The 26,308-nt window shown below is 33.8% G+C and overlaps 1 protein-coding gene and 1 long non-coding RNA gene across 7 annotated transcripts in view; one reads left to right on the forward strand and one right to left on the reverse strand.

Moving 5' to 3' along the window:
* COL24A1 (collagen type XXIV alpha 1 chain) overlaps positions 1–26,308 on the forward strand; it is a 431,901-nt gene that overhangs the window by 329,726 nt on the left and 75,867 nt on the right. For all 6 annotated transcript variants that reach the window (XM_060303290.1, XM_060303280.1, XM_060303308.1 and 3 more), the window contains 6 exons: positions 10,381–10,434; positions 12,090–12,197; positions 17,935–17,988; positions 18,086–18,139; positions 18,780–18,836; positions 22,403–22,456. In XM_060303290.1, the coding sequence (XP_060159273.1) occupies positions 10,381–10,434; positions 12,090–12,197; positions 17,935–17,988; positions 18,086–18,139; positions 18,780–18,836; positions 22,403–22,456 (381 nt within the window). The remainder of the gene's footprint in view (positions 1–10,380; positions 10,435–12,089; positions 12,198–17,934; positions 17,989–18,085; positions 18,140–18,779; positions 18,837–22,402; positions 22,457–26,308) is intronic.
* The window catches only part of LOC132597668 (uncharacterized), a 189,195-nt gene that overhangs the window by 43,734 nt on the left and 119,153 nt on the right, over positions 1–26,308 (reverse strand). The window contains exon 4 of the long non-coding RNA XR_009564872.1: positions 18,071–18,125. This is a non-coding gene — a long non-coding RNA (uncharacterized lncRNA). The remainder of the gene's footprint in view (positions 1–18,070; positions 18,126–26,308) is intronic.

Here is a 26,308-nt window from a genome sequence, read left to right on the forward strand (position 1 = left end):
TCATGTTGGAAATTTGAGGTCAGTGGCGTTAAGGAGTAAAGGATTATCTAAATCCTTATCTTCTGAATGATTCATATGACTCTGGTGTTAGACTTGTTTGTTCTGAACTGTTGTGTTGCAAAACAGCACATAATAGAAACAACCCTGCACTGACCACTGTGCAAGAATTGTTGAAACCCCTGCTCTGTCACTAAAGAGCTGTACATTGTTGGGTGAGTCATTCTTTGGTTTCTTGGTTTACACATTACACATAATAAAGGGGTTGGAACTATGCAGAACACCCCAAGAAGACTGTGCCAGGGAAGATGCTGAGCTGGTAGGACTTTGCTCCTTCTTTTCCTGCTTGAATCAGAAAAGATCCTTGCATGTCTATTTAACATAGTATCTTCTATATAGGCTTTTTTGAGACAGAAAGCTTAGCCTTAAAAAAGCATTAGCTTGGATGTTTCTAAATTTATGTTAGCCTTACAAACTGTGACTTTCTAAAATGTATTTGTCCATTCACTAATTTAGTGAAGTTTATGAGTTCTTTCAATGAGAGAACTCTGCCAAGAACTCTGCTAAGCCTTAGGGACACCATGGGAAATGAGAGGAGCAAGGTTCCTGATCTCAGATTTGATAATATCATGGAGAAAACTGACATTAGACAAGATCATTGAAGGTTGTGATAAATGCAATGATGAAAATAAACAGGCTGATGATAAAGAACAACTGGTTAAGGGAAGGGGGAAGCTAGTATGGATAGAGAAACTATTTACACCAGGGCAGTGAGGAACGTCTTCTCTAGATAGGGGAGGATTGAATTGAGACCTGAGGAGTGAAAAGGAGCCAGTCATGCAGAGAACTTTGGGAGATCCTTCAGGGTAGATAGAATAGCAAGGGCCAAGATGTGGAGGTGAGAATGATCTAGGTATTTTTGGAAAAGTTAAAGGAAGCTATTATAGCATAGTGAATAGTGAAAAGTTGTTTGGATGAGCTTGAGGAAATAGGTAGAAAGCAGATCATGAAGGACCTTTTAAACCATGGTAAAAATTTGGGTTTTATTTAAAGTGTAGTAAGAAGCCACTGAAAGGTTTCAAGCAGAAGAAAAACATTGTCTCTGATGGGAGCACTCTCTATAACTTCCAAACTTTGTTTAACAATGTCTAGTGTTATTGGCTATCGCAAGGGATAAAATAAATTCCAAGAAAAAGAAATAGATAAAATAAATTTGAATTACCAAAGCATGTGATGTACCAAGACAATTAAATGAGGGAAAGAATGGTCTTTTCAACAAATGATGCTCGAACTACTGGATATCCGCACACAAAATAATTAAGTTGGATCCTCCCTTATATTATACACAGAAATTAACTCAAACTGTGTCATAGACCTAAATGTAAGAGATAAAACTATAAATGTCTCGGAAGACACCATAGGAGTAAACCTTCATGACCCTGGGTTATGCAAAGCCTTCTTAGATAACACCAGAATTACAAGTAATAAAAGGAAAAATAGATAAATTGTACTCCATTAAAATTAAAAGTTTTATGCATCAAAGAGCACCATCAAGAAAGTGAAAAGACTCCCATAGAATGGGAGAAAATATTATTTGCAAATTGTATATGATAAGGTACTGGTATCCAAAATATATAAAGAACTCTTACAACTCAATAATAAAAAGACAACCCAACTGAAAAATGAGCAGTCTTTAAACAGATATTTCTCCAAAGAAAATATACAGTTGGCAAATAAGCACATGAAAAGATGCTCAACATCATTAGCTGTTAGGAAAATGCAAATAAAGCTACAATGAGATACTGCTTCACATCCACTAGGGTGGTTATAATAAGGAAAAGAAAACAGAAAATAACAAGTGTTGATGGAAATGTAAAGAAATTGGAATCCTTATACATCATTGGTGGGGTGTAAAATTGTGCAGCCACTTTGTAAATCAGTTTGGCAGTCTCTCAAAATGTTAAAAACAGAGTTACCATTTGACCCATCAATTCTTGGTATATACCCAAGAGAACTGAAAACAGGATTCAAACAAAAACATTTACATGAATGTTCATAGCAGCATTATTTATGATAGCCAAAAAGTAGAAACAACACAAATGGTCATCAATTAACAAATGTCTATTAGTTAATGTAGTATGTTCACACAATGGAATATTATTTGGAAAAAAAAGAAGTAATATACTGATCCATGCCACAACATTGATGAACCTTGAAAACATTATGCCTAGCAGCCAGTCATGAGAGACCACATATTATATGAAATGTCCCAAATAGGCAAATCTCTAGAGACAGGTAGTGAATTAGTGGTTGCCTAGGGCTGGGGAGGTTGGGAGGAAACTGGTAGTGACCGCTAGTGGGTACAGGGTTTCTTTTTGGGATGATGGAAATTGATTCTAAAATTGATTGTGGTGATGGTTGCACAACTCTGTGAATATACTAAAAACCATAACCTGTACACTTTAAATGGATTTATAATATGGTATGTGAATTATATCTCAATAAAATTGTTTAAAAAATATATGTGATGTGTTACTTCTGAGACAATACAGCTACTCTCAACAAAGTTTAAAATAATCAGTAGGGAATCCGAAATGCTTCCTCTGTGTTATAAGTAGGCTGAACATCAAGCCAACTATTATCTGTCAACATGACATTTATTTAAAAGCATTCTTATTTCTTTAATCATTGAAGAAATCTATTAAAACATGCACATTGTAGAAACTGCTGCTTTTTTTTCCAGTCTCTTCTGCAAGCCTCTAATTATACAAATGGGTTGCAGTGCGTCTTGTTAAACTTTTAAAACCAAACATTTTGGAGCAAAATATTACTTACACATTTCAGAACAAGCACGAAAATAAACCAGCCTAATATCAATGGAGGTTTACCACTCCCCAAAAGAAAAACAAACTATCTTTAAAGAGGAAAAAAGTGAACAGAAGAACCAGGGGAGATCTTTCTGATTATAATGACAGAAGAAAATGCAGCTTAGAGCACAGGTAACCCCTTTTCTCACACATAATGAGCTCTTCAAATATGTACGAAAGTTTACTGTGCAAAAGGTTCCTAGTAGATCCATATGTTCTATTTCCTAGAAGCTAAAAGATAGTATAAAAATCTGCCACTACCCTTTGCCTTTTATTCACGAACTTTGGTTTTACTTCCAACAGATAGTAAATGTTCTTTAAGGTGTTATTTATTTACAAATAAATACCTAGCAGACTAGCTACTGTCTGATTAAGGCTAAATATTTTCTACTTTGGGCATGCATTCTATCATTCATTTATTAAATATTTATTAAGCATCAGTTATATGCTGGACACAGTTCTGGGCACTAATGTTACAACAATGAACTAAACAGACAAGGTCTCTGCTGTCATGCAACATGTAGTGTGGAAAGGCAGTGTGAACAAGAATAATAATTTCTGATAGTGATAAGTGCTATGAAGAAAATAAAACATAGTAATGGGATAGAGAATGTCCTGATAAAGGGGCTACTTTAATTGGGATGGCCACAGAAGGATTACATGAGGTTACATTGAGCCAGATGCCTAAGGATAAGAAGCCAGTCATGTGAATATCTGAAAAAAAGCTTTCTAGGCAGAGGAAACACCTAATGCCAATGCTGCAAGGTAGAAAGGGCATTTATTAAATGCCCTATTTAAAAAAAGGGTGGTAGTGGTCAAGTAGCCAGAGTATAGTAAATAACTGGGAAACACAATGTCAGAGAAATAGGAGGGAGGCAGATCATGTAGGGGAATTATAGACCATGATAAGAGGTTTGAAGATTACTCTACTTGCAATGGACAGCCATCTGGAAGGTTTTACACAGGGAGAGATGCTTGATTAACATTGTTGGTAACATTTGTGTTATTTCGAAGAAATGGAATGTAAGGGTAAAAGTGGACCAAACCACTTAGAAGTTTGTGGCAGTCGTGTAGATGAAAAAATGATAGGGTGGTTTGGAATGCAGGGGAGCAATAGAGAGAGTAAATAATGATCAGATTCAAGACATCTTGGAGATAGAGTTGACTGGATTTGCTCATGGTTTAGATGTTGAGGAAGAGGGACAATATAATAAAGAATAAATCCTGGTTTTTAGGCAGAGCAACGGAGTGGTTGATCATACCATTAAGTGTGTAATAGGGTTACAAGTTGGTACTTACACATTTGCAAATATGTAATTTCTTTATTTCAGGTTCATATGGTTTTCCTCACAAGCCCTAACTTACTGATTAGTGAGGAGTGGTTGGGGAATTGGGGGAGACAGAGAGAAAATTTTTATATCCAATTCAATTGAAAGCTTAATCTGTTCCTGTAATTTAGTCGGCTCTTTAGGTAGTGCTCAGACTCTTATGATGCTTAGTCTCTCAGATGTACCCATCTTCCACCTCCCTCTTTTACTCCTTTCTAATATTGAGTCTGTGTTTGCTGTGGTGACAAAGACGAGGAGGCCTTAGATCTAGAGGCAGGTATTATTCATACTGAGTGGGACGTGATAATGTCCCTTGTCAGTTTGCTTACTGCCCACCCTCGTGGCCTTTGATGATGATGTCTCTAAACTGGTAATTTTCATTTCTTTTTGGGGGGTGTTCCCTTGCTTAAATAGCCTGTCAGCCTCTGCTAATCATTAGATCCCTCTGAGGTCTGCTGTGATTTTCATTCAGCTCTAGCCCAAGGAGTCTGCTCTTCAGCCCTTACTACAGAGCCACATCTTCCTAGAGTAATGGCCACCGATACACACATGCAAGCTCCCCAGGTGTTTCTTAGTTCCCTTCTACATCATATAGGAATCAAGGAGTAGCTCAGGAAAATATAACAATATGGTCTTCCTCATTTTGACTTTGCTGAGCAACCAAATTGATATAGCCATAAACCATGTGATAGCTAGAGAAAAGCTACCTTTTCTGAATCCTGAATGAGTAGTAGGGAACAAGGGTCTCTTTCTGCCAAAACTCAGAATGAGGGAAATCTGAACACCAATGTCTCTCTGTCTCCCTCTTTGCCTTCCCAGATTCTCCTGGGGGCAAAGAAAAAGTCTTAAGCTTTCTCTTTACTTCCCCTATGTCATATCCTCATCCTTCTACCATCTAGTAAAATCCTTAGAGTTCTACTGTGATAAATGGAAAGTGTGTCTTCTCTACGGTTTAAGACAGCCTTGTGTGCTGGGTGCCCCAGGCTCAGCTTGTGAAATGTTAAAGTTAGAAACAAAGAAAATAGAAACATCATCTCTTAATATATTCAACCCCTGTACATATGAATCCCTTGGGCTAAATAGGATGAAGTCCATGTAATCAAAAAGGCAAAATAGAAAAGTATTTTAATAATTTTCAAAATATTGCCCTATTAACAAAGGAGATGGGGAAAACTGAGAAGCAGTTTAGGGGTTCAAGGAGGGAATTCCAAGAGTTCAGTTTGGGACACACAAAGTTTAAGATGCCCATTAGAAATTCAAGAAGAGATGTTGAAGGTAGATCAGAAAGTCAGTGGTGCAGTCAGGACAGGTGATATAATTTTAGGAAACATTAGAATGTAGATGGTCTTTAAAGCCACAGGGACAGGATGAGATCACCTAAAAAGAGAAAAGAGAAGAGGGCACTCCAACATTAGATGCTTGGGCAGAGGAGGAGCCAGCATATAAGGAGATATAAGTAAGTGGAAAATCGGGGAAGTGTGCTGCCATAAAAACAAAGGTTTAAAAAAAGTTTCAAGAATGAAAAAGAAGTTTCCGATAAACTGAGTTGGATTACCAGCCATTGGAGATGGCTATATGGAAGTCAGTTGGTGACCTGAAAAAGAGCAATTTCAGAGGTGTGGTAAGAACAAAAGCCCAAATGAAGAGAAAACGAGAGTAAGGAAATGGTGACAATGAGCATAAACAAGTCTTTCAAAAGTTTTTCTGTGAAGGGGGAGCAGAAAATGTTTCTAGAAAAGTACACGAGAAATTGAATGAGAGAATGGAAAAGACAAAAGGAAGCTAGGAAGGACGGGAAGAACATGAGATCGAGGAAGGATTTTTTTAATGAGTAATATTTAGCATATTTGAATACTATTGGAAATGATCCAGTCAAGAGAGAAAAATTGATAGTGCAAGTGAAAGGGGGATGTTTTCAGAAGAGAGAGCCTTGAATAGGTGAGAGGACATAGGCTTCTTATATGTGTAAGTGAGGAGCTGGCCTCAGGCAGGAAACAGAGACACTTCTTTTGTAAGAGAAGAGAAGCAGAATATGTGGGTGCATAAGTAGGTGTATTGGAAAGTTGGGTGTTGGGAAGAGGAGATGGCTCTTGTTTAATTGCTACTATCTCTCAGATATGAAGCAAGGTTATTAACTTGAAAATGAGGAGGGAATGGAGGTTTGAAGATAGAGATGAATGTGTAAGTCATCTTTCAGAATAATAACAAATGTCTCAATTATACACATTTGTGAAACTTACTTATGCTTGTCACTTATGTCAGAGCTGTTATTTTTGCATTATCCATAAATTTTTCTTAATATTTAAATATATAATGTTTAAATATTAAATATATGATATTTAAATATATAACTTACAGTGATGCCTAAACTAAATTGTTGATTGGCAGGTAGCATTGCCATGCCATGGTTTTCAGCTGATACCTGAGTATTTGAATTCAGTACCATTTTGGAGTACTGACAGGATAAAGGGATTTATGAATTCCCTGTTAGTATTGCAACAAAGGTCTAACATATTTTTTTAATTATAAAATTAAGTCGCATATTTACAAATTGAAGAAAAACTATCATCTCAATAGATGAACAAAGAGCATTTAGTGGGCTTCCCTGGTGGCGCAGTGGTTGAGAGTCCGCCTGCCAATGCAGGGAACACGGGTTCGTGCCCCGGTCCGGGAAGATCCCACATGCCGCGGAGTGGCTGGGCCCATGAGCCATGGCCGCTGAGCCTGAGCGTCCAGAGCCTGTGCTCCGCAACGGGAGAGGCCACAACAGTGAGAGGCCCGCATACCGCAAAAAAAAAAAAAAAAATGCATTTAGTAAAATTTAACTTCCATACGTTGACTATGATACTTAATGGTGAAACTTAAAAGAAATGAGCAAAGGTCACTACTATTTACCATTTCTATTCCCCATTTACTCAGAGTCCCAGCCAGTAGAGTAAAATGAGAGAAGTAATCTACAGACAGATTATTAGAATTCATGAGAGTTTAGCAAGATGCTATATATAAAATTAATATACCAAAAAAATATTCCATTCTTTTCTACCAGCAAGAAACAGAAAACTTTTAAAAATACAATTTAAAAATAAAATTCAATACAATCAGCAAAAATTAAGTACCTAGGAATAAATCTAACAAAAGATTTGCAAAATTTTTTTGAAAAAAAAGTGTGTAGTAGTTTATTAACAAAGATCTAAATAAATGGAGAGATATTTCATGGATAGGAAAACTCAATATCAAAAAAATTTAACCCTCCTTATAAGTTCAGTACAGTTTCAGTCACAATCTCTACAGGATTTTTTTATATAACTGGATTGATGAAAAGTGGTTTTAAAATGTGTGTGGAAGATCAAAGGTCCAATATCAAGACAGTTTTCAAGAACAGGTTGTTGATGTTGGTGGGGAGTGGTATTTGAAAGGGAGAACTTGCTCTACCTGATACCGTAACTTATTATTGAAGCTAGTCATTTAGTCAGTGTCATTCATTCACAGATAGACAAATAGACCAATGGAAATAGAATGTAAACTCAGATCTAAGTATATTTTGAAACTTAAAGTTTAATAAATTGATTATGCATTGCAGATTTATAAGGAAAGGATGAAATATTCAGTAAATGGTACTGGTACAATTGGTTATCCAAATGGAAAAAAACAAATCTTTCCTTCACATCAAAGTACAAACACACAAAAGAATGAAATCCCAATTAGATTAAAGACCTAATTATAAAAATCAAAATTTTAAATTGGAGAATATTTTATGACCTCATGGAGGAAGGGGAAGCAGTAAGGATCTCTTAAACACTAAAAAAATAAGAAGAAAATATTGATGAATTTGACTACATTAAAACTTCAAAGTTGTGTTAGTGAAAAATTATAGTGGACAAAGTGAGAAAATAAGCTCCAGGCTGGGAAAAGAGATTTGTGATATACAGAATGAATGAAATACAAGTATCAGGACATTAAGGACAGCCCAGTAGAATACTGGACAGAAGATGGGAACTAGAGATTCACATATAGATGTTGAATTACTGTATGAATAGATATTCATTCCTCCTTAATAATCAGGGACATGTGAATTGAAATCCCAAATAATACATCATTTTGCTCCCTTGAGACAGACAAATTTTAAGTCTGATAGTACCAAGCATTATGGAAGATTTGGAGTAATTGGAACTATTAAACGTTGCTTTGGGAATATAAATTGGCAAAAGCACTCTGGAGAACAAGTTGGCAAAATCTTGTATACTGAAAGGTGCATATATCCTACAAGCCAGCAATTCAACTCCAGGGTATATACCCTCGCCCAAAAAACTCTTGAGGTGGGCACATAGTGATATGTACAAGAGTGTTTATTGCAGCATTATCTGTAACAGAAAAAACAAAAAAACTACCAAAAATTCTTCACTAGGAAAATGGTTTAATAAATTGTGGTTTGATAGCAAAATGTAATCCTGTAGGAGTGAAAAAAAAGTGTAAATAAAGTAGAGACACTGAATAATTTCAAAAACAAAATGTTGTGTTCAAAAAATTTCAAAAGAATATATAAAGTGTGATACAGCTTATTGAAAGTTTGAAAAGATGCAAAATAACCATATAATATTTGGGAATATATACAAATGGAGTGAAAGTATAAAGAAATGCATGTGAATGATAAACAAATTGAGGACAATTGTTGCACCTGAGTGAGGGGGGAAGGTGATGTGTCTGCTAACAGTTATATGTGTGTGTGTGTGTGTGTGTGTGTAGCTTCTGTTTCTTAAAGTGGGTGGTAGGTACATGGGTGCTCATTATACCTTTTAATATCTTCTATATATATTTATATATATTTAAATATTACATAATGCACTTTAAAAAGACAACAGAAATTAGTGAGAACTGACATTTATTGAGCTGTTCAGTATAAGTCTATTCCTTTCTAAGCTTTGAATGCATTATCTCATTCAATCTTAGTAACCCTTTGAAGAAGTATTAATATATCCCTGCTATATAACAGGAAACTGAGGACTTTAGAAGTCAAATAGTCTACTTATGGTCATATAGCCGTTAGGTGACAGAGCCAGAACATGAAAGTACAGCTGTCTGACTTAAATGCTCATATCGTTAACCTCTATGAATGTTAATCAGCCTCTCTTAAAAAGTCCACGTTAACCACAAAGAAGTCTCATGTTAGTGCAACTATCATTTCAACCTCTGGATGCAGCTAGAACTACAGCAGTAGAACTTAACCACTTTGGCCTCTAAATTCAGCGGACTTTCTGAAGCTAGAAGAACATTTGCTCAGGAGCACAGGGCATGACTCATTTCCTTAGGTATCTGTTTATTCGTTCAACAAATATTTATCAAGAGCCTCCGCAGCACAGTGGTAAACCACAATTTATTTCTTGTCTGCATCATTTTTGCAGTTTGCCAAGCTTTGGGACGCAAATTTGAAATTTCCATTTTCATTTCCAACTAATGCAAGGAATGCTATGATTAATTATTAGCTATTTTAGAACTTGCAGTCTGGCTTACTATGGATCTCATTTAAGCCTAACCATTGTTGACCTGCAAATTCACATGACATTTAAAATATTTTAGCCACTTCTTACTTTAATAAAGTGTTTATTGAAGACTTTTAGTCTACTTTTGTCTAAACAAAATACAGATTGAAGTGAAAATATTGTTTTAAACAGTTTGATATGACTGTCTCTTTTCTCTCCATGTATTTCCCCTCTCTCCTTTTTTTTCCACAGATCAAATAATATTTGCTTAATCTTACACTTCATTGAGGTTTTAAGATTCTCCTTGACAGTATGTTAGATATATGTTATAGTATTATACATTCAACAAGATGTTGAACCCATACTAGCTCACAGAACTGCTGAAATGGATGCATTTGGGTTAACTTTAATTACCTTATCGTTAATTCAGTGGGTGTACTAAAACCAAGTTGTTTTCCCTCTGTAGTTAAGAACAGTTTAATTTGGTCTATCTTGGCCAGTTTGTTTATGTGAACTTTACTCACTAGTAACAGCTGGGCTTCTAAATCATCATGACCTCTTTCAAAATAATTATACAAACATAATATTGTTAAGAAGTAACCCTTGTTTTTACTTAGTGTTCAATTCAGTGATTATGTGATATAAGTATTTAAACATTCTTTCTAGTCCTATCTTTAACAATGTATTTCCTTTTTCATACTCGATATTCAGGGACCTGAAGGAACAGTGGGACTGCCAGGACAAAGAGGTCGTCCAGGGAAGAAGGTAATTTTTTTTTACATCTTTTTATGCTGGTTTTCTTTCTTCTGACGTGCCCAGAGCTCCATAGCATACTGTGGTGTTTTTATTTGCACTGGAGGTAAAACAATAAAGAACGATAAATTTGGCTTAAAAGGCACATTTGTATAAATTAATATTTAATTCCACTTAGGAGTACTTATTACCTTATTACTTATTATCTGAAGTCAAATTTTCTACTTTGTAGTTTCTGAAAAGATCTTTGCCTTTTCTTCTCCTGTTTACCTTAGTAGACCATGGACAGGAAAAGAGAGAAAAGAAAAATACTATATACCATTTGTGCTATTTAGTAACAACATTAGTAAAATATTTAGGGGAGAGAAATATTAGAATTGTTTTTGGGTTTGTTTTAATTGTACTTTTCCAAATTGAAAAGGTTAATGATTGATTTTATCTTTCCTATACATTAACTAAGAAACACAAAACAATATGTTTTATTTCTTCCTTTATATTTTACTAAGAAAATATGATGCCTTTGTAGAATTTAGCACAATATAATGAATAATTCATCCTTGGATAGAGTCAATAATTTGTTCAAGTATTGGTGAGACATAAAAATGATTTTCACATTGTACTACAACAGTTTTGAACATATTTACTATAATTAACTACAAATCACACCATATTCTAGTTCCCAAAATCAGATCTGTCATTTCTGTGAATATGCACCTAGTCCATCTTTTTCATAATTTGGGGGCAGTATAAGATAATAAAAGGTAAAAGTGAATGAGGTAAATTTTAGTTGCCATTCTTACCCATGAAAATAAGCCCAATATTGAAGTGTCTTTTCATCAAACATAATGTTATGTCTAAATGATTTTACAAGAAGGACAGTGCAGGTCCTTACAACAGCCTGTGTCTTTGGGAAAGCCTGTGAATTATTATGAATAACCAAAAATTTCCTGACTGTGATCACTGTTTAATTTTTCTTTGTATCTACTTGATTATCAATAATAGAACAGGTTGGTTCCAACATGCAGAAAATGAATTATAACATTTAATGTTTAAAAGCTGCTGTACTTTGGTATTAGAGAATGATTAGTTAGCCTATTGGAAAACAGAAGGTATCTAGTTTTCAGAAGGATGTAAAATCATACAAAAACGTTACAGATTTTTAAACACAAACTCCAGCCAAGTAAGTGATGATACTGAGTATACAGAACTGCACACTAGAGCCTTTTTGCATTAGACAGATCTTTGGGGCATTGAAATTCTCTGTAGAAACAGGTTTCTCATAGGGCCTGTGTTTTCTCAGGTCAGGAATAAATACATGCATGCATGCATTCGTACATAAATGCAAAACAAATTTCAAAATAATAAACTTGGTTTATTTGTAACTCAACATGAGCACCATATCTTCCCTGCTTGTTTGGCCAAAATTTTTAATATTCTTTTTTCCAAAATTACTTTTAATTATATCTTTAAGGTAAGCTAGGTAGCGATGGTATGTTATTATTGTCAGTGGTGGTCTGTAGTACTATTAAGTTAAAGCAAAGTTACTATTTATAGAATTTTGCTTACAGAATATCCTCTGGAGCCATTCAGGTATATGATATAGTTAATTAATCTGAGTATAAGTTTGTTTTTTTCTTACTTTTCTCTCTTACTAATGGCATCCACAGGGTGATAAAGGACAAATGGGGCCCACAGGAGAAATTGGAAGCAGAGGTGCTCCTGGACAAATTGGGGAAAGTGGTCCTAAAGGTGCCAGAGGAACTAGAGGTGCTGTGGTCAGTATTTGATTTGTCTCCAGAACTGAGTTCACTGTGGGTGGAAAAGAAATGTATCCGTGTCCTAAAGGCTCTGTCCCTTGATTAATTTTACAGAGAAAGCAATAGTTCCATTGAAAATAATCTACCTCCATGGGATGTGGAGAATTGTAAGCATTCCACAGTACTTAAATGGCTTAGTGGTTTCTGGACATGAAAGAGGAAAGGGGGAAAAAATTCTCAAAATGGAAATAAAATATGAAATAAGGTTTTAAAAAAATCAGATTATAACTCCTAAGTAGGAAAGTATATATGCCTTGTACTTGAAATCAGGATTTAATATCTGTATAAAATTATGCTGTCATGGTTGACAAATTGCTTTGAAAATTACTTGAAAATGGGTTTTCTTTATATGCTTGGACTCCACATGCTTATCTGGAGATTATTTTTCTAACCAGCTGTGATAAGTCTCCAAAACATCTACTAATTTTTAATCTTTTGTATGAATTTTACATGATGTTGGAAACAAGGTAGCATGATGCTTTCGAACCTGTAATAGCAAAATTATATTGCTAATATATTTGGACCTGTTCAGAAAGTCACAGCAGAAGAGTTGCAAAATATTTAAGAGATTATCCAATTTAGTCTTTTGACTATTTCATAAACTTATTTACAAAATGCGTATGTATTCACTATCTCCATTTGAATGTCACAAGTGACTTTTCACCAAGGCCTTCTGGAGAGCATTGCATAATCCATCTGTTGTCTGAGGAACATTTCCCTCAGGCTCATTTTAAGTGTTCCATTCCTTACTGCCATCTTACTATTCCAGGTCATTCTTACTTTCTTTTATTTTAATTACTAATATTTTCCTATCTTTGGCTTATGCATTCAAAAACATTATATAATGTGATTGATTTTTAAATATTTTTCCGGTTTTATTGAGATATAATTGACATATAGCATGTATAAGTTTAAAGTGTACGGCATAATGCTTTGATTTACATACATCATGAAATGATTATCACAATACGTTTAGTGAATATCCATCATCTCATACAGATATAAAATTCAATAGAAAAAGTACATATTTTTCTTTGTGATGAGAACTCTTGGGATTTACTCTCTTAAGTTTCATATATAACATGTAGTAGTGATAATTATGTTTATCATGTTGTACATATATCCTGAGTACTTATTTGTCTTAGAACTAGAAGTTTGTCCCTTTTGACTGTCTTCATCCCGTTTCCCATCCCCTACCCTCCAGCTCTGTTAACCACAAATCTGATCTCTTTTTCTATGAGTTGGGTTTTTTTTTTGGAGTATAATTGACTTACAACACTAGAGTAGTTCCTTTTACACAACATAGTGTTCAATATTTCTATACATTTCAAAACAGTCACCACAATAAGTCTAGTTATGTCTAGTTACAATATTGCACATACAAAAATATCACATATTTATTGACCGTATTCTCCACACTGTACATTTCATAACTGTGACTCATTTATCTTGCAACTGGAAAATAGTCTCCCTTACCTATGTCTTTCCTCCTGCCATCACCCTGCCTTCTGGCAACCACCTACTTGTTCTCTGTATCTATAACTCTGTTTTTGTTTTCTGTTTGTCATTTGTTTTGTTTTTTAGATTCTACATATAAGTTATAGCACACTGTACTTGTTTGATTTATTTCACTTAGCATAATTACCTCTAGGTCCATCCATGTTGTCACAAATATCACGATTTCATTCTTTTTATGGCTGAGTAATATGCCATAGTATATTTTTACCATATCTTCTTTATCCATTCATCTATTGATGGGCACTTAGGTTGCTTCCATATCTTGGCTATTGTAAACAATGCTGCAGTGAACATAGAGGTGCTTATATCTTTTCTAATTAGTGTTTTCATTTTCTTTGGATAAATACTTGGGAGCAGAATTGCTGGATTATATGGTAGTTCTATTTTTAATTTTAATTTTTTGAGGAGCCTCCATACTGTTTTGCATAGTGGCTGCACCAATTTATATTCCTACCAACAGTGCACAAGGGTTCCCTTTTCTCCACATCCTCACCAACACGTGTTATTTGTTGTCTTCTTGATAATAGCCATTCTGAAAGGTGTGAGGTGATATGTCATTGTGATTTTGATTTGCATTTCCCTGATGACTAGTGATGTTGAGCATCTTTTCATGTGTCTGTAGGCTATCTGTATGTCTTCTTTGGAAAAATGTCTGTTTAGATCCTCTGCCCATTTTTAAATTGGGTTGTTTGTTTTTTTGATGTTGAGTTGTATGAGTTCTTTGTATATTTTGGATATTAACCCCCTATCAGATTTATTGTTTGCTACTTCTCCCATTCAGTAGGTGGCCTTTTTGTTTTATTGATAGTTTCCTTGGCTGCACAAAAGCTTTTTTGTTTGATATTGTCTATTTGTTTATTTTTGCTTTTGTTTATTTTGCCTGAGGATACATATCCAAAAAAAATATTACTAAGACCAGTGTTAAAGAACACACTGCATATGTTTTCTTCTAGAAGTCTATGGCTTCAGGTCTTATGTTTACATTTACATTTCAGGTCTTCAGGTCTTTAATGAATGTATTTTTGTGCATGGTGTGAGAGTAGTCCAGTTTGGTTCTTTTGTATGTAGCTGTCCAGTTTTCTCAGCACCATTTATTGAAGAGGCTGTCTTTTCCCATTGTGTATTCTTGAGTCCTTGGTCATAGATTAATTGCCCATAGAAGTATGGGTTCATTTCTGGACTATTTTGTTCCATTGATCTATGTGTCTGTTTTTGTGCCTGTACCATACTGTTTTGATTACTGTAGCTTTGTATAGTATTGTTTGAAATCAGGGAGTGTGATACCTCCAGCCTTGTTTTTCTTTCTCAAGCAATCTTGAAACTGATTGAAAATCTTGAAAAAAATTCAGTTTTGGCTATTTGGGGTCTTTTGTGTTTCCATACAAATTTTTAAATTGTGTGTTCTAGTTCTGTGAAGAATGCCACTGGTATTTTGATAGATATTGCATCAAATCTGTAGACTGCCTTGGGTAGTATGATCATTTTAACAATATTAATTCTTCCAGTCCATGAACACAGTATATCTTCCCATCTGTTTGTGTTGTTTTCAGTTTCTTTTCTTCAGTGTCTTATAGTTTTCTGAGTACAGGTCTTTTACCTCGTTAGTTAGATTTATAATAAAAGTGGTGAGAGTGGGCATCCTTGTCTTGTTCCTGATCTTGGAGGAAATACTTTCAGCTTTTCACCATTGAGTATGATGTTAGCTGTGGGCTTGTAATATGTGGGCTTTATTATGTTGAGATAATGTAATTAACTTTTAATAAACTTGAGAATGAATTGATCCAAAGAGTACTGTCTTCAAAGTAGGCTCCTACTTTGGATTTGGATTTTGGATTTTCTACTTTGGATTTTCTCTAAAAAGAATAGTCACTTTTTAAATTTTGACACGTTTCCAAACTACCTTCCCAAGAGGTTTCACCAAATTTACATGCCCACCACCAGGAATACTTCATATTAATCCTTTTGATGTTTGCCAATCTGATAAATGAAAAAGTGTGTCTCATTTTCTTTCTTACAATTTTCCTGATTGCAAGTAAGTAATTTGTATTTTTTCTCTAGAAATTACCTGTTCATATGCACTTTACATGTTTTTCTATTAGGTTGTTATCTTTTTCTTAATTTCAATAATACTTTACATAATTTAGATAATATACTTTTGTTAAAGTGTTGCTAATATATTATAAATATATTTCCCTTTCTGTCATTTATCTTTTAATATTGTTTATAGTATCTTTCACTGGACAGAGATTTTAATTATTACAGTCAAATTTGTCAGTCTTTTTGTTTACATTCTAGGTTTTATTTGTTCATTAGAAATGACTTCCCTACATAAAGTGCATAAAAATATTCTTCCATATCCTTCTTCTAATATTTTTATAGCTTTATTTTTACCATTAACTCTTTTAAAGCATAGAGTTTTTGTTTTATTTTGTTTGCTATGATATAAGTTGTAAAGGACTAATTTTTCTTTTTCCCAAATTCTTAGCCAGTTGTCGCAATACTATTTATTTAAATTTATTTATTTATTTATCTATTAATTTATGGCTGCTTTGGGCCTTCGTTGCTATGCGCAGCTTTTTCTAGTTGTGGTGAGCGGAGGCTACTCTTTGTTGTGGTGCGTGGACTTCTCATTGTGGTGGCTTCTCTTGCTGCAGAGCACGGGCTCTAGGTGTGCGGGCTTCAGTAGTTGTGGCACACAGGCTCAGTAGTTGTGGCACACAGGCTTAGTTGTTCCACAGCCTGTGGGATCTTCCCGGACCAGGGCTGGAACCCATGTCCCCTGCATTGGCAGGTGGATTCTTAACCACTGTGCCACCAGGGAAGCCCCAATACTATTTAATAAACAATCTATTTCCCACTTTTCTGAAATGCTACCCTTACTGTAAGCTACTCTTAAATAATGGTCTGTTTTCACTTCTTTTCTCGATTTTTTAGTGTGTTCCTAGGTCAGTACCACACCATTTAAATAACTGTATCATTACAGTATCATTTGAGATCTATTAGGGAAAATACTTCATAATTTATATTTCTGAAAAGTTTGGCTCTTACTATGATCTTTTTCCTCTTTCATGTGAACTTCAGAATCAACTTAGCAAGTTCCTTTAATATTGAATCATTCACTGTAGAAACACCATATGTCTTTTTATTTACTTATATCTTGTATATCCTTCATTAAAGTTTTGTTATTTCCTTTATCTCTGTTCTTAACATCTATCTTATTAGGTTCATTGTTAGCTTCTTATAGATTTTGTTGTTTTTAAGGTAATCCTTTTTCTATTACATCTTCTAATTATGCTGTGTAAAATACCTTTTTTTAAAACTTTATATTCATTTGAATGAATTTTGATGATTCTCAGGGTTCTTTAGGTAAATAATCGTATCATCTTCTCATATTTATTATCCTTACTTATTACATTGATTAGAACTTCTGGTTAGTGTGGTATTTGGCTAGTCACATACTTATTCTGTGCCTTAACTTCCTTATCTCCTATTTATTTTGGGACTCAAATAGGAGAGTTGATAGGGAAACTTTGATAATATGAAAGATAGAACATTTTTAAGAGTGTTATTTTTGCTTTTTTCAGTTGTCTGAGTTATCTTTTCAGTAGTTTAGGAACATTTACAGATTTGCCTTCAACTTACATGTTTCCTCATCTGTGTGATATTGATAATAAGAGTAATTAATAGGGTAAATATTATACATAAGTTGTCAACCAATTCTATTTTAACAACTTTGAGCAGAGCTGAAACTGTGTTCATCAAAGCATCTGAAACTAGCAGTGAGTACAGAGTTCTTGATCCTATCATAACAATACTAAAAACTATCAGAATTCACTCTCTAGTATTTAGCGATGCATGTTTACCACAAACTTTGACAGATACAAACTATATTTCCAAGAATTTGCTGGAAGCCTACAGCAGTCTGGCAACTGAAAGTATTTATCTTAATATGATTAAGGATGTTCATACCAGAAGTAAACCAAAGAAACATATTTTTGTGGAACTTACGTGGTTCAGAAGTAAAATAAGATGAAAGTTGGAGAATTATGTTTTGTTTTCCCATTTCAGACTAGGTAAAATATCATACCTTAAAAATCTAAATTTTAAATAATAGGAATACAAGGTTAATGATTTAAACAATTGTCTGTTTTCTTTCTAACGTTTACTTTGTTTTTAGGGACATTTAGGATTGATGGGAACTTCTGGAGAACCAGGAATTCCAGGATATAGGGTAAGCATTTCTAATTCTAATAGTGTGGCCATGATGGTATTAGGTAGAGCACATACAAATGATATGGAGACTGTCTACTTACTTGTCCTTCTGTTAGGGCCATGAAGGTCAACCAGGACTTTCTGGGTTGCCAGGACCTAAAGGAGAAAAGGTGTGTATGAATATATTGACTTATTTATCATAAAATTAAACATTGAATTCGTGTGTTCTTTCTGAAAGTATGTATGGAAACATTTTCAAAGAATAAAAAAAGCACTTTAAACTTGGGAAGTATTATAAATTCTAGAAGAAAAATAAATATCAAGGGGCAAAAACTTAAACAAATTATTAAAAAGTCTTTGATAGGTTGTTTCAAGATTGAGGTGAAATGATATATGTTATAGTGCTTTGCAATCTGTAAAAGTTTGTAAAACGAATATTAATTACTGAAAGCGATTGTGAGACTATAAATTAAATGACTATATACATTTATAGTAAAATTTTTTATGAATTAAGAATAACTGCAGCAGTACTCTTCTTGGTTTGTAGTATCATTGGAAAGCAGACACTTTGAGAAAATTAGTAAAGTGCTTTTTATGTAATTAAAGCAGAATGACACTTCCAAAGAGAACCATGTATGAATTACAACCGTGTATAAATTATCATGTGCTAAGTTTTGTAGATAAAAGTTCTTCATTTAAAAAAGATAAAACCAGATTGCATATTTTATAACATATTAGGAAATAATAGGCTTCGTATTTCAAAGTTTATTTTATTAATTTAGTTTTGTTTATAAATCATCTTCATCATAGGGTTATCCAGGAGAAGATAACACAGTCCTAGGACCACCTGGGCCTCGAGGTGAACCAGTAGGTTTTTCCTAAAATTATTTTGATGTTTTAAGATAAAACACAGTTACTACAATAGATTCACAACACCAATTACATCTTTTCAAGGAGTTTTATTTAGTTACTTTTATAACATGGTTTTATACAAGAGCACTATTTGCAGTAATCTGCAATTTTATAATCTAAATATATAATCAATTTTATTATCTAAATATAAAAACTTTATATTCAGGTCAAGAGCCTTAGCATAGTATAGAAGTTTAAAACAGTAACTTTCCAAATCTAATTTGCGGCATTAAATGCATGATAACAACTTTTTTACAGAGATTATCAAAAAATCACATACTCTAGACATTTAGGGCAGATACTTCTTTATACATCAAATTCAGATTTATTTCTAACGGATTTTTAAAAATCTGATCTGTATCCTTTCCTATAGTAGTTTATACACAGTTACCAAATGATTTCAAAACTCATCTAACCGGTTATTAGAGCCACTGTTCTTTAAAGATTATCAGTCTATAGTCTTCTAATAAACATTGTAAAGACTAGCTGTAACCATGATTTTTTTAAAGTAGCTATTTTATCTTTGATTATCTGAATAACTGTCTCTGTTCATGTTTGATTAAAACAATCTTAAAGGCTATATGTAAATTAAATGGGTAAAACAAAAATGCCTAGTTCACAGAAATAAATATAATTGGTTAAATTTTCCATATTTCACATGATATAATATAGGATAAAAGAATCCTAAAACAGAAGAATTCAAAATATATAGTCGCTCCTGATATTTTGATCTGACTCTTTGGAGATGGTTGAAAGGTATACTTTGTTTTAGAAACAGGAAAGATTCTAGAGTTTTTCTGATAAAATCAAGCCAACTCATATAGAGGCAAACTCATCTAATAAGAATACATAAAATTCTTTATCAGAAATGATCAACAAAATGAAAAGACACCTTCTGAATAAAGAAAATACTTTCAAATAATATAACCAATAAGGGGCTAATATCCAAAATATATAAGCATTTCATATAACTCAACAGCAAAAAAACAAACAACCCAATTAAAAAATGAACAGAAGACCTGAATAGACATTTTTCCAAAGAAGACATACAGGTGGCCAACAGGCACATGAAATGTTGCTCAACATCACTAATCATCAGGGAAATGCAAATCAAAACCACAATGAGATATCACCTCACACCTGTCAGAATGGCTATCATCAGAAAGACCACAAATTACAAATGTTGGTGAGGATGTGGAGAAAAGGGAACCTTGTGCACTGTTGGTGGGAATGTAAATTGGTGCAGCCACTGTGCAAACAGTATGGTGGTTTCTCAAAAAACTAAAAATAGCACTACCATATGAGCCAGCAATTCCATTCCTGGGTATATATCCGGAAAAAAAATAGAAACTCTAATCAGAAAAGATATGTGCACCCCAATGTCCATAGCAGCAATGTTTACAATTACCAAGATAATAAAAGCGACCTAAGTGTCCATCAACAGATGAACTGATAAAGAAGATGTAGCATGTGTGTGTGTATATATATAGTGCATGTGTGTATATATGTAGTATGTGGAGATTATTGTGCTAAGTGAAATAAATCAGACAGAGAAAGACAAATGCTGTATGACATCACTTATATGTAGAATCTAAAAATGAAACAAAATAGTGAATAGAATACAACAAAAAAGAAGCAGACTCACAGATATAAAGAGCAAACTAGGGGTTACCAGTGGGGAGGGAGGAGTGGGGAGAGGCAAGATAGGTTTAGGGAATTAAAAGGTACAAACTGCCATGTATAAAATAAATAAGCTACAAGGATATATTGTATGACACAGGGAATATAGCCAATTTTATAATTACTATAAATGGAATATAACCTTTAAAAATTGTGAATCACTATGTTGTACACCTGAAACTTACATAATATTGTATATCAAGTATACCTCAGTTGAAGAAAAAGAATTCCAAGTTACCCCAAAACTTATGTAAATTTAGGAAATAAATCATTAAGAGATGGAATGATACTTTTTAAATTCTTTATCAAATGTATTCTAGTCTCTCTAAACCTCTGAGAGACAAAAATATGGAAATTGTGCAGAAATATACAATGGAATATTAACTCAGCCATAAAACAGAATGAAATAAAGCCATTTGTAGCAACATGAATGGACCTAGAGATTGTCATACTGAGTGAAGTAATTCAGATAAAGACAAATATATGATATCACTTATATGTGGAATCTAAAAAAAAATGATACAAATGAACTTATTTACAAAACAGAAATAGAGTCACAGATGTAGAAAACAAACTTATGATTACCAGGGGGGAAAGCAGGAGGAGGGGGGGCAGATAAATTGGGAGACTGAGATTGACATGTACACACCACTGTATATAAAACAGATATAACTAATAAGGACTGTACAGCACAGGGAACTTTTCTCAATACTCTGTAATGACCTATATGAGAAAAGAATCTAAAAAAGAGTGGATATATGTATATGTATAACTGAGTCACTTTGCTGTACAGCAGAAATTAACACAACATTGTAAATCAACTATACTCCAGTAAATTTTTATTTTTTTTAAGTAAATGGTAAAATGTGGGCAAGTGAAGCATAGTAGTGCTTGTTTTCCCCAGATTCCGGTATTCCAGGGTCAAAGAATGTCACTGAAATATAATAAATGTATTAAAAGTCTAGTATAACAATGGTCATTTTATCTAGTAGGTGTGCAAATTAATCCAAGAATATTCTAAATAATTAAAGCAGAGTCAGAGGTTATTGTCTTTACATTATGTCTAATATCTTTATCCACACAGGAGTAAGTTAAAATTTATCCATTAATGGTCCATAATAAATTTTAGGATTTTGCTAATAATTTCAATTTAAGTTTCTTTTCAAACAGTAGGTCCTAATATGTGATAATTGATTTTTCAAGCACATTTTAGAGTAGATAATTTGAACATCTTATCATATCAAAGATTTTATATTAGGAATGTTTAGAAAAAGTTAAAAGTAGAAGTTTATTAGTTTTTGCCTTAAGGATTAAAATGAATAAATGTAATTTCTTTTAGGTTAATTTATACCTTAATAATTAGAATTTCACAGAGTAAAGAATAAATAATATAATTTCTAATGAAGAATGGTAAAGTAGTATTAGCTATTAGATACTTTTTAAAAGATGATTAAAGATAATATTTTCTAATTAATGGAATTAATTAAGTGACTGGTCCTGCTTAAATTTTTTTCAATCATTTTAACATTAAGTAAAAATGCAAGTTATTTTGATATCTTATATAACATACTTTACTCATCTGAAAATTCACATTGTTTGGACTTCATTTTTTCAATATTTTTTCTAGTAGAATCATTATGAGATTCTCTTTAAATAATTCAGTGCTTATGAAGTTCTTGGTGTCACTAAAATACAATCCTTTGAAATTATTTAGTGGAACTAAACAAACTGTTGTACATTTGGTTTCATATTTTTAGGGAAAAAATATTCCACATTAACTGTATCATCTGCATTCACAAATACTTAGACCCATTGATTGTTTTTGCCTGTGATCTCTGTAGGGCCCAATGGGGGAACAAGGAGAGAGAGGAGAGCCTGGAGCAGAGGGATATAAGGTAATTACTGTAAATTTCACACCTTGCTTCTAAATTTGAATAGGGTTCTCTGTGGTTCTGCTCAGTTGCAAATGAAAATAAGCATCATTGAGATAATTAGTAATGTCTTATGTTTTGGATCCCAGAAGAAGCTCTTTGTATTTTCTGTTCCTTCTTTCTAAAATTACCATCATCTCCTTCCACTGCTGCTTCTTCTCATCATTCAGCTCTCAACCAAAATGTTACTTTCTGAGAGGCCTTCTCTAACTGTCCTTTCTGTCTGTCACTTTATATCTCATCACTCTATTTACTTTATGACATTTAATGCTATCTTACCACCTTTTTATACACTTGGGGTTTTTTTATCATCTATATTCCCCCAACAAAACATAATATCCATGAGAATAAGACTCTTGTCTTTTTCATCATTATATCCCCAGTTTCTAGAACACAGAGTTCCTGGTATATAATAGAAATTCATTAAAACAGTTGTCAAATGGATGGATAAATGCCATTATATTCTTATGTCAATTCTTATCCTCTTCGATTCTTAGAAGAATTTTAAGAGACCAGCTTTATCAGCTCAAATTATATTAGGCTATGTATAGAATTTATTCAGTGTCATTATTTATTAGCATACTTGTGTTGAGCGTATTCTGTATTCCTGCCCTATATCTCGTCCCTTTCTGTTTATAATGTCATATGCTAAACAAAATGGTCATTTGCTAACTCTCTCCCTATAGTTCTTGTCTTATTCTTTCACTCACAACATTCTCTGCCTGCTCAAAAAATTATCTAATCTTTACTTACATAAATCCTGTCTGTCCTTTATAATCTAATTCAAACTCCCTTTTCCCCTGTCTACACTAACAGCAATCTTTCCCTCTTCTGTAGTCCTATAGTATTTATTGTTGATGGAAGTCGTTCGGTACAAATATTTTACAATCTTCTGCTACTATAGTTTTTGCTAATTATTTTTAATGTGAAGATATCTTAGATTCTCAATTTGAATATGACTTTTTAAAAATTAATTAATTAATTTACTTTATTTTTGGCTGCATTGGGTCTTCGTTGCTGTGCGCGGGCTTTCTCTAGTTGCAGCGAGCGGGGGCTACTCTTCATTGCGGTGCACGGGCTTCTCATTGCCATGGCTTCTCTTGTTGCAGAGCAGGAGCTCTAGGCGCTCAGGCTCAGTAGTTGTGGCTCCCGGGCTCTAGAGTGCAGGCTCAGTAGTTGTGGCACACGGGCTTAGTTGCTCCACAGCATGTGGGATCTTCCCGAACCAGGGCTCGAACCCGTGTCCCCTGCATTGGCAGGCAGATTCTAAACCACTGTGCCACCAGGCAAGTCCTGAATATGACTTTTTTCCTTCTTGTACAGTGTCTTGTTTTGAGCCCTGTACATAATATGTATGTAAACATAATTCATTTTTAACAATGAATTGATGGGTTATTTGATCCAACATATACCTTTCTATGTAAAATTTCTGTGATCATGTCTGCAATGAAGACTTAGGTTGCCAGATTGAAGGGACAAGCTGGTAGGTAGATAATTATCATTAATACACTGATTTATCTCAGGCCTGAAATCTGAAAAATTAACTTTCACTTCCCAAAACTCTCTTTGAAACAAATGTTGAAGGTGGTTCTAAATGTTTGTGAAATTCTGGGTATGGCCATCTTATATTTTTTTCTATTTTCAGAGGAACATTTTTAAGAAGGTTTTATATGTACTGTCTCCAATTTACATAACATTTGTATCTACAATGTTTCCTAATGCAAGGAATCCAAATAGATTTACTTGAAATTAGCTTTTCTTGGGGTTGAGAAACCAACCCACTGCTTCCAGCATAATTTGAGAAGTTTCTTAAACTTCTTTAACTTTTTCTGTGCATAACTTCTCCACACAGTCTCAGGAAAATCAGGTTCTAATAATATCTTCTTTTGGCCTCTACCAACTACAGTCAGTAGCTACATCAGCGAATCTATTGGCAAACAAACAATTAACTATTCTATTGGGAGAAGAAAAGAATCTCTTCACCTGGCTAGGAAAAGAAAAATCCTGCCCCCATTTTTCTAGATAGTCATACATTCTTCAGAAATCCTTCATCAGAGGAAAACTTTTCCCTAGGCTCGTTATGGAATCTGTTTTTCCTTCTTCATTCCATAAATAGTCCTGATTAAGTCTTCAATTGTGGATGTTTCATGAGCTAGTGTGAGCCACATTTTCCTTTCTGTCTTATTCCATACTATTCCTTAGGCTTTAAGAGTCATTTTATCATTTGTTGATAGATCTATTTTAAAAAGCCATGTAGTGCCAGACAATCACAGTAACTTTATTGCTTAGACATCTCAAAGTCACGAAATACCTACACTTGTCCCCTTCCGTGTTTTTCCAAGCACAAGTTTGATTCATACAGGGGAACCATGCTTTATTTAGAGTTAGATTATTCTGTTGTAGCTTTAGGTGATATTGTTAAATGTTTGCTTTTCTATATGGGCATTGTAGACACTATCATTTCACTCTAGTAAACTGATGGTCAGAATTATTGTCAATCTTTTTTGAATTGTGCTAAAATGCACATAACATAAAATTTACCATTTTAACCATTTTAAATTGTACAATTCAGAGACACTTAGTGTTGTATATTGGCAATATTGTACAACCATCACACACTGCCTAATTCCAGAACATTTTCATCACCCTGAAGAGGAAGCCCCATGCCCATTAAAGTTACTTTCCTTCTCCCAACCCCTGACAACCACTACTTTTCTTTCTATCTCTATTGATTTACCTATTCTGTATATTTCATATAAATGGAATCATACAATGTATAACCTTTTGTGTCTGGCTTCTTTCACTTTACATAATGTTTTGAAGGTTCATCTATGTTGTAGAATGTATCCATTCTTCATTCCTTTTTATGGTTGAATAATCACCAAGCTTTTAAAAACACTTTTATGTTCACAAATATTCTTACCGTTGTGGTGAAACTCTTGTGGTGAACGATTATCCTCTTGCAGAAAAAAAAAAAAATGGAACGGGTAATGAAAATTTTGTTCCCATTTGGCTATGAACAATTGAAAGACATTTTGTAATCCTTCCCACCATCCTGTGTTCTTTTTTCCTCTTGAAGAAAGTGAAAATCACAAAAGTGTTTTGCTCATTATCATCAGTAAATCATTATTAGGCATCATTGTATATGACACATTTTATGTGTTACATATAATTAAATCTCTGGTCCCTTCAGCATATATTTTAGTATCTACTATGGATTGGGAGCTATGAATGTAACACGGGGCACCCAAGACACAGTCCCTGACTCCATGGACATCACATACACAAGATAAGAATATTTAATCAGTATAAAAGCAGATATAGTGAAATCGCTGTCATCCAGAAAACTATACATCACATAGGTCAAGATAAATTCACTTGAGGCTTGAGAGAGAGTCAGAGGACATGGTATGAATAAGAATACTATAATGTCAACATTCACTTTTTAAAGATATGAGCAGAAACACACAGATTAAGTCAGGCTAAACTAATGTGAGCCAACCCTAGAAATACACTGAATAAATTATGTACTGAGCTAAAGCCCTAGAAATACACTGAATAAGTTATGTACTGTCTTAAACTCCTTTTTACTTTGGTTTGGCAAAGGTCATAGAATTTTTTGCATACAATAAAATAACAACTAAATCCTCACTTGGCCTTCATTCCTTAGCATCAGACATACATATCCAAATAGCTATTGGACATCATCACAGAAAACACAGCATGTCCCAAACCGTAGTATCATCATCCTGTCCAAATCTGATCCTCCTCTTTTTATGTCCTTAGTTCAGTGAATAGTACCACCAGACATCCGGA

The sequence above is a fragment of the Globicephala melas genome, chromosome 1 (genome assembly GCF_963455315.2).
Source record: "Globicephala melas chromosome 1, mGloMel1.2, whole genome shotgun sequence".
Lineage (NCBI taxonomy): Eukaryota > Metazoa > Chordata > Mammalia > Artiodactyla > Delphinidae > Globicephala > Globicephala melas.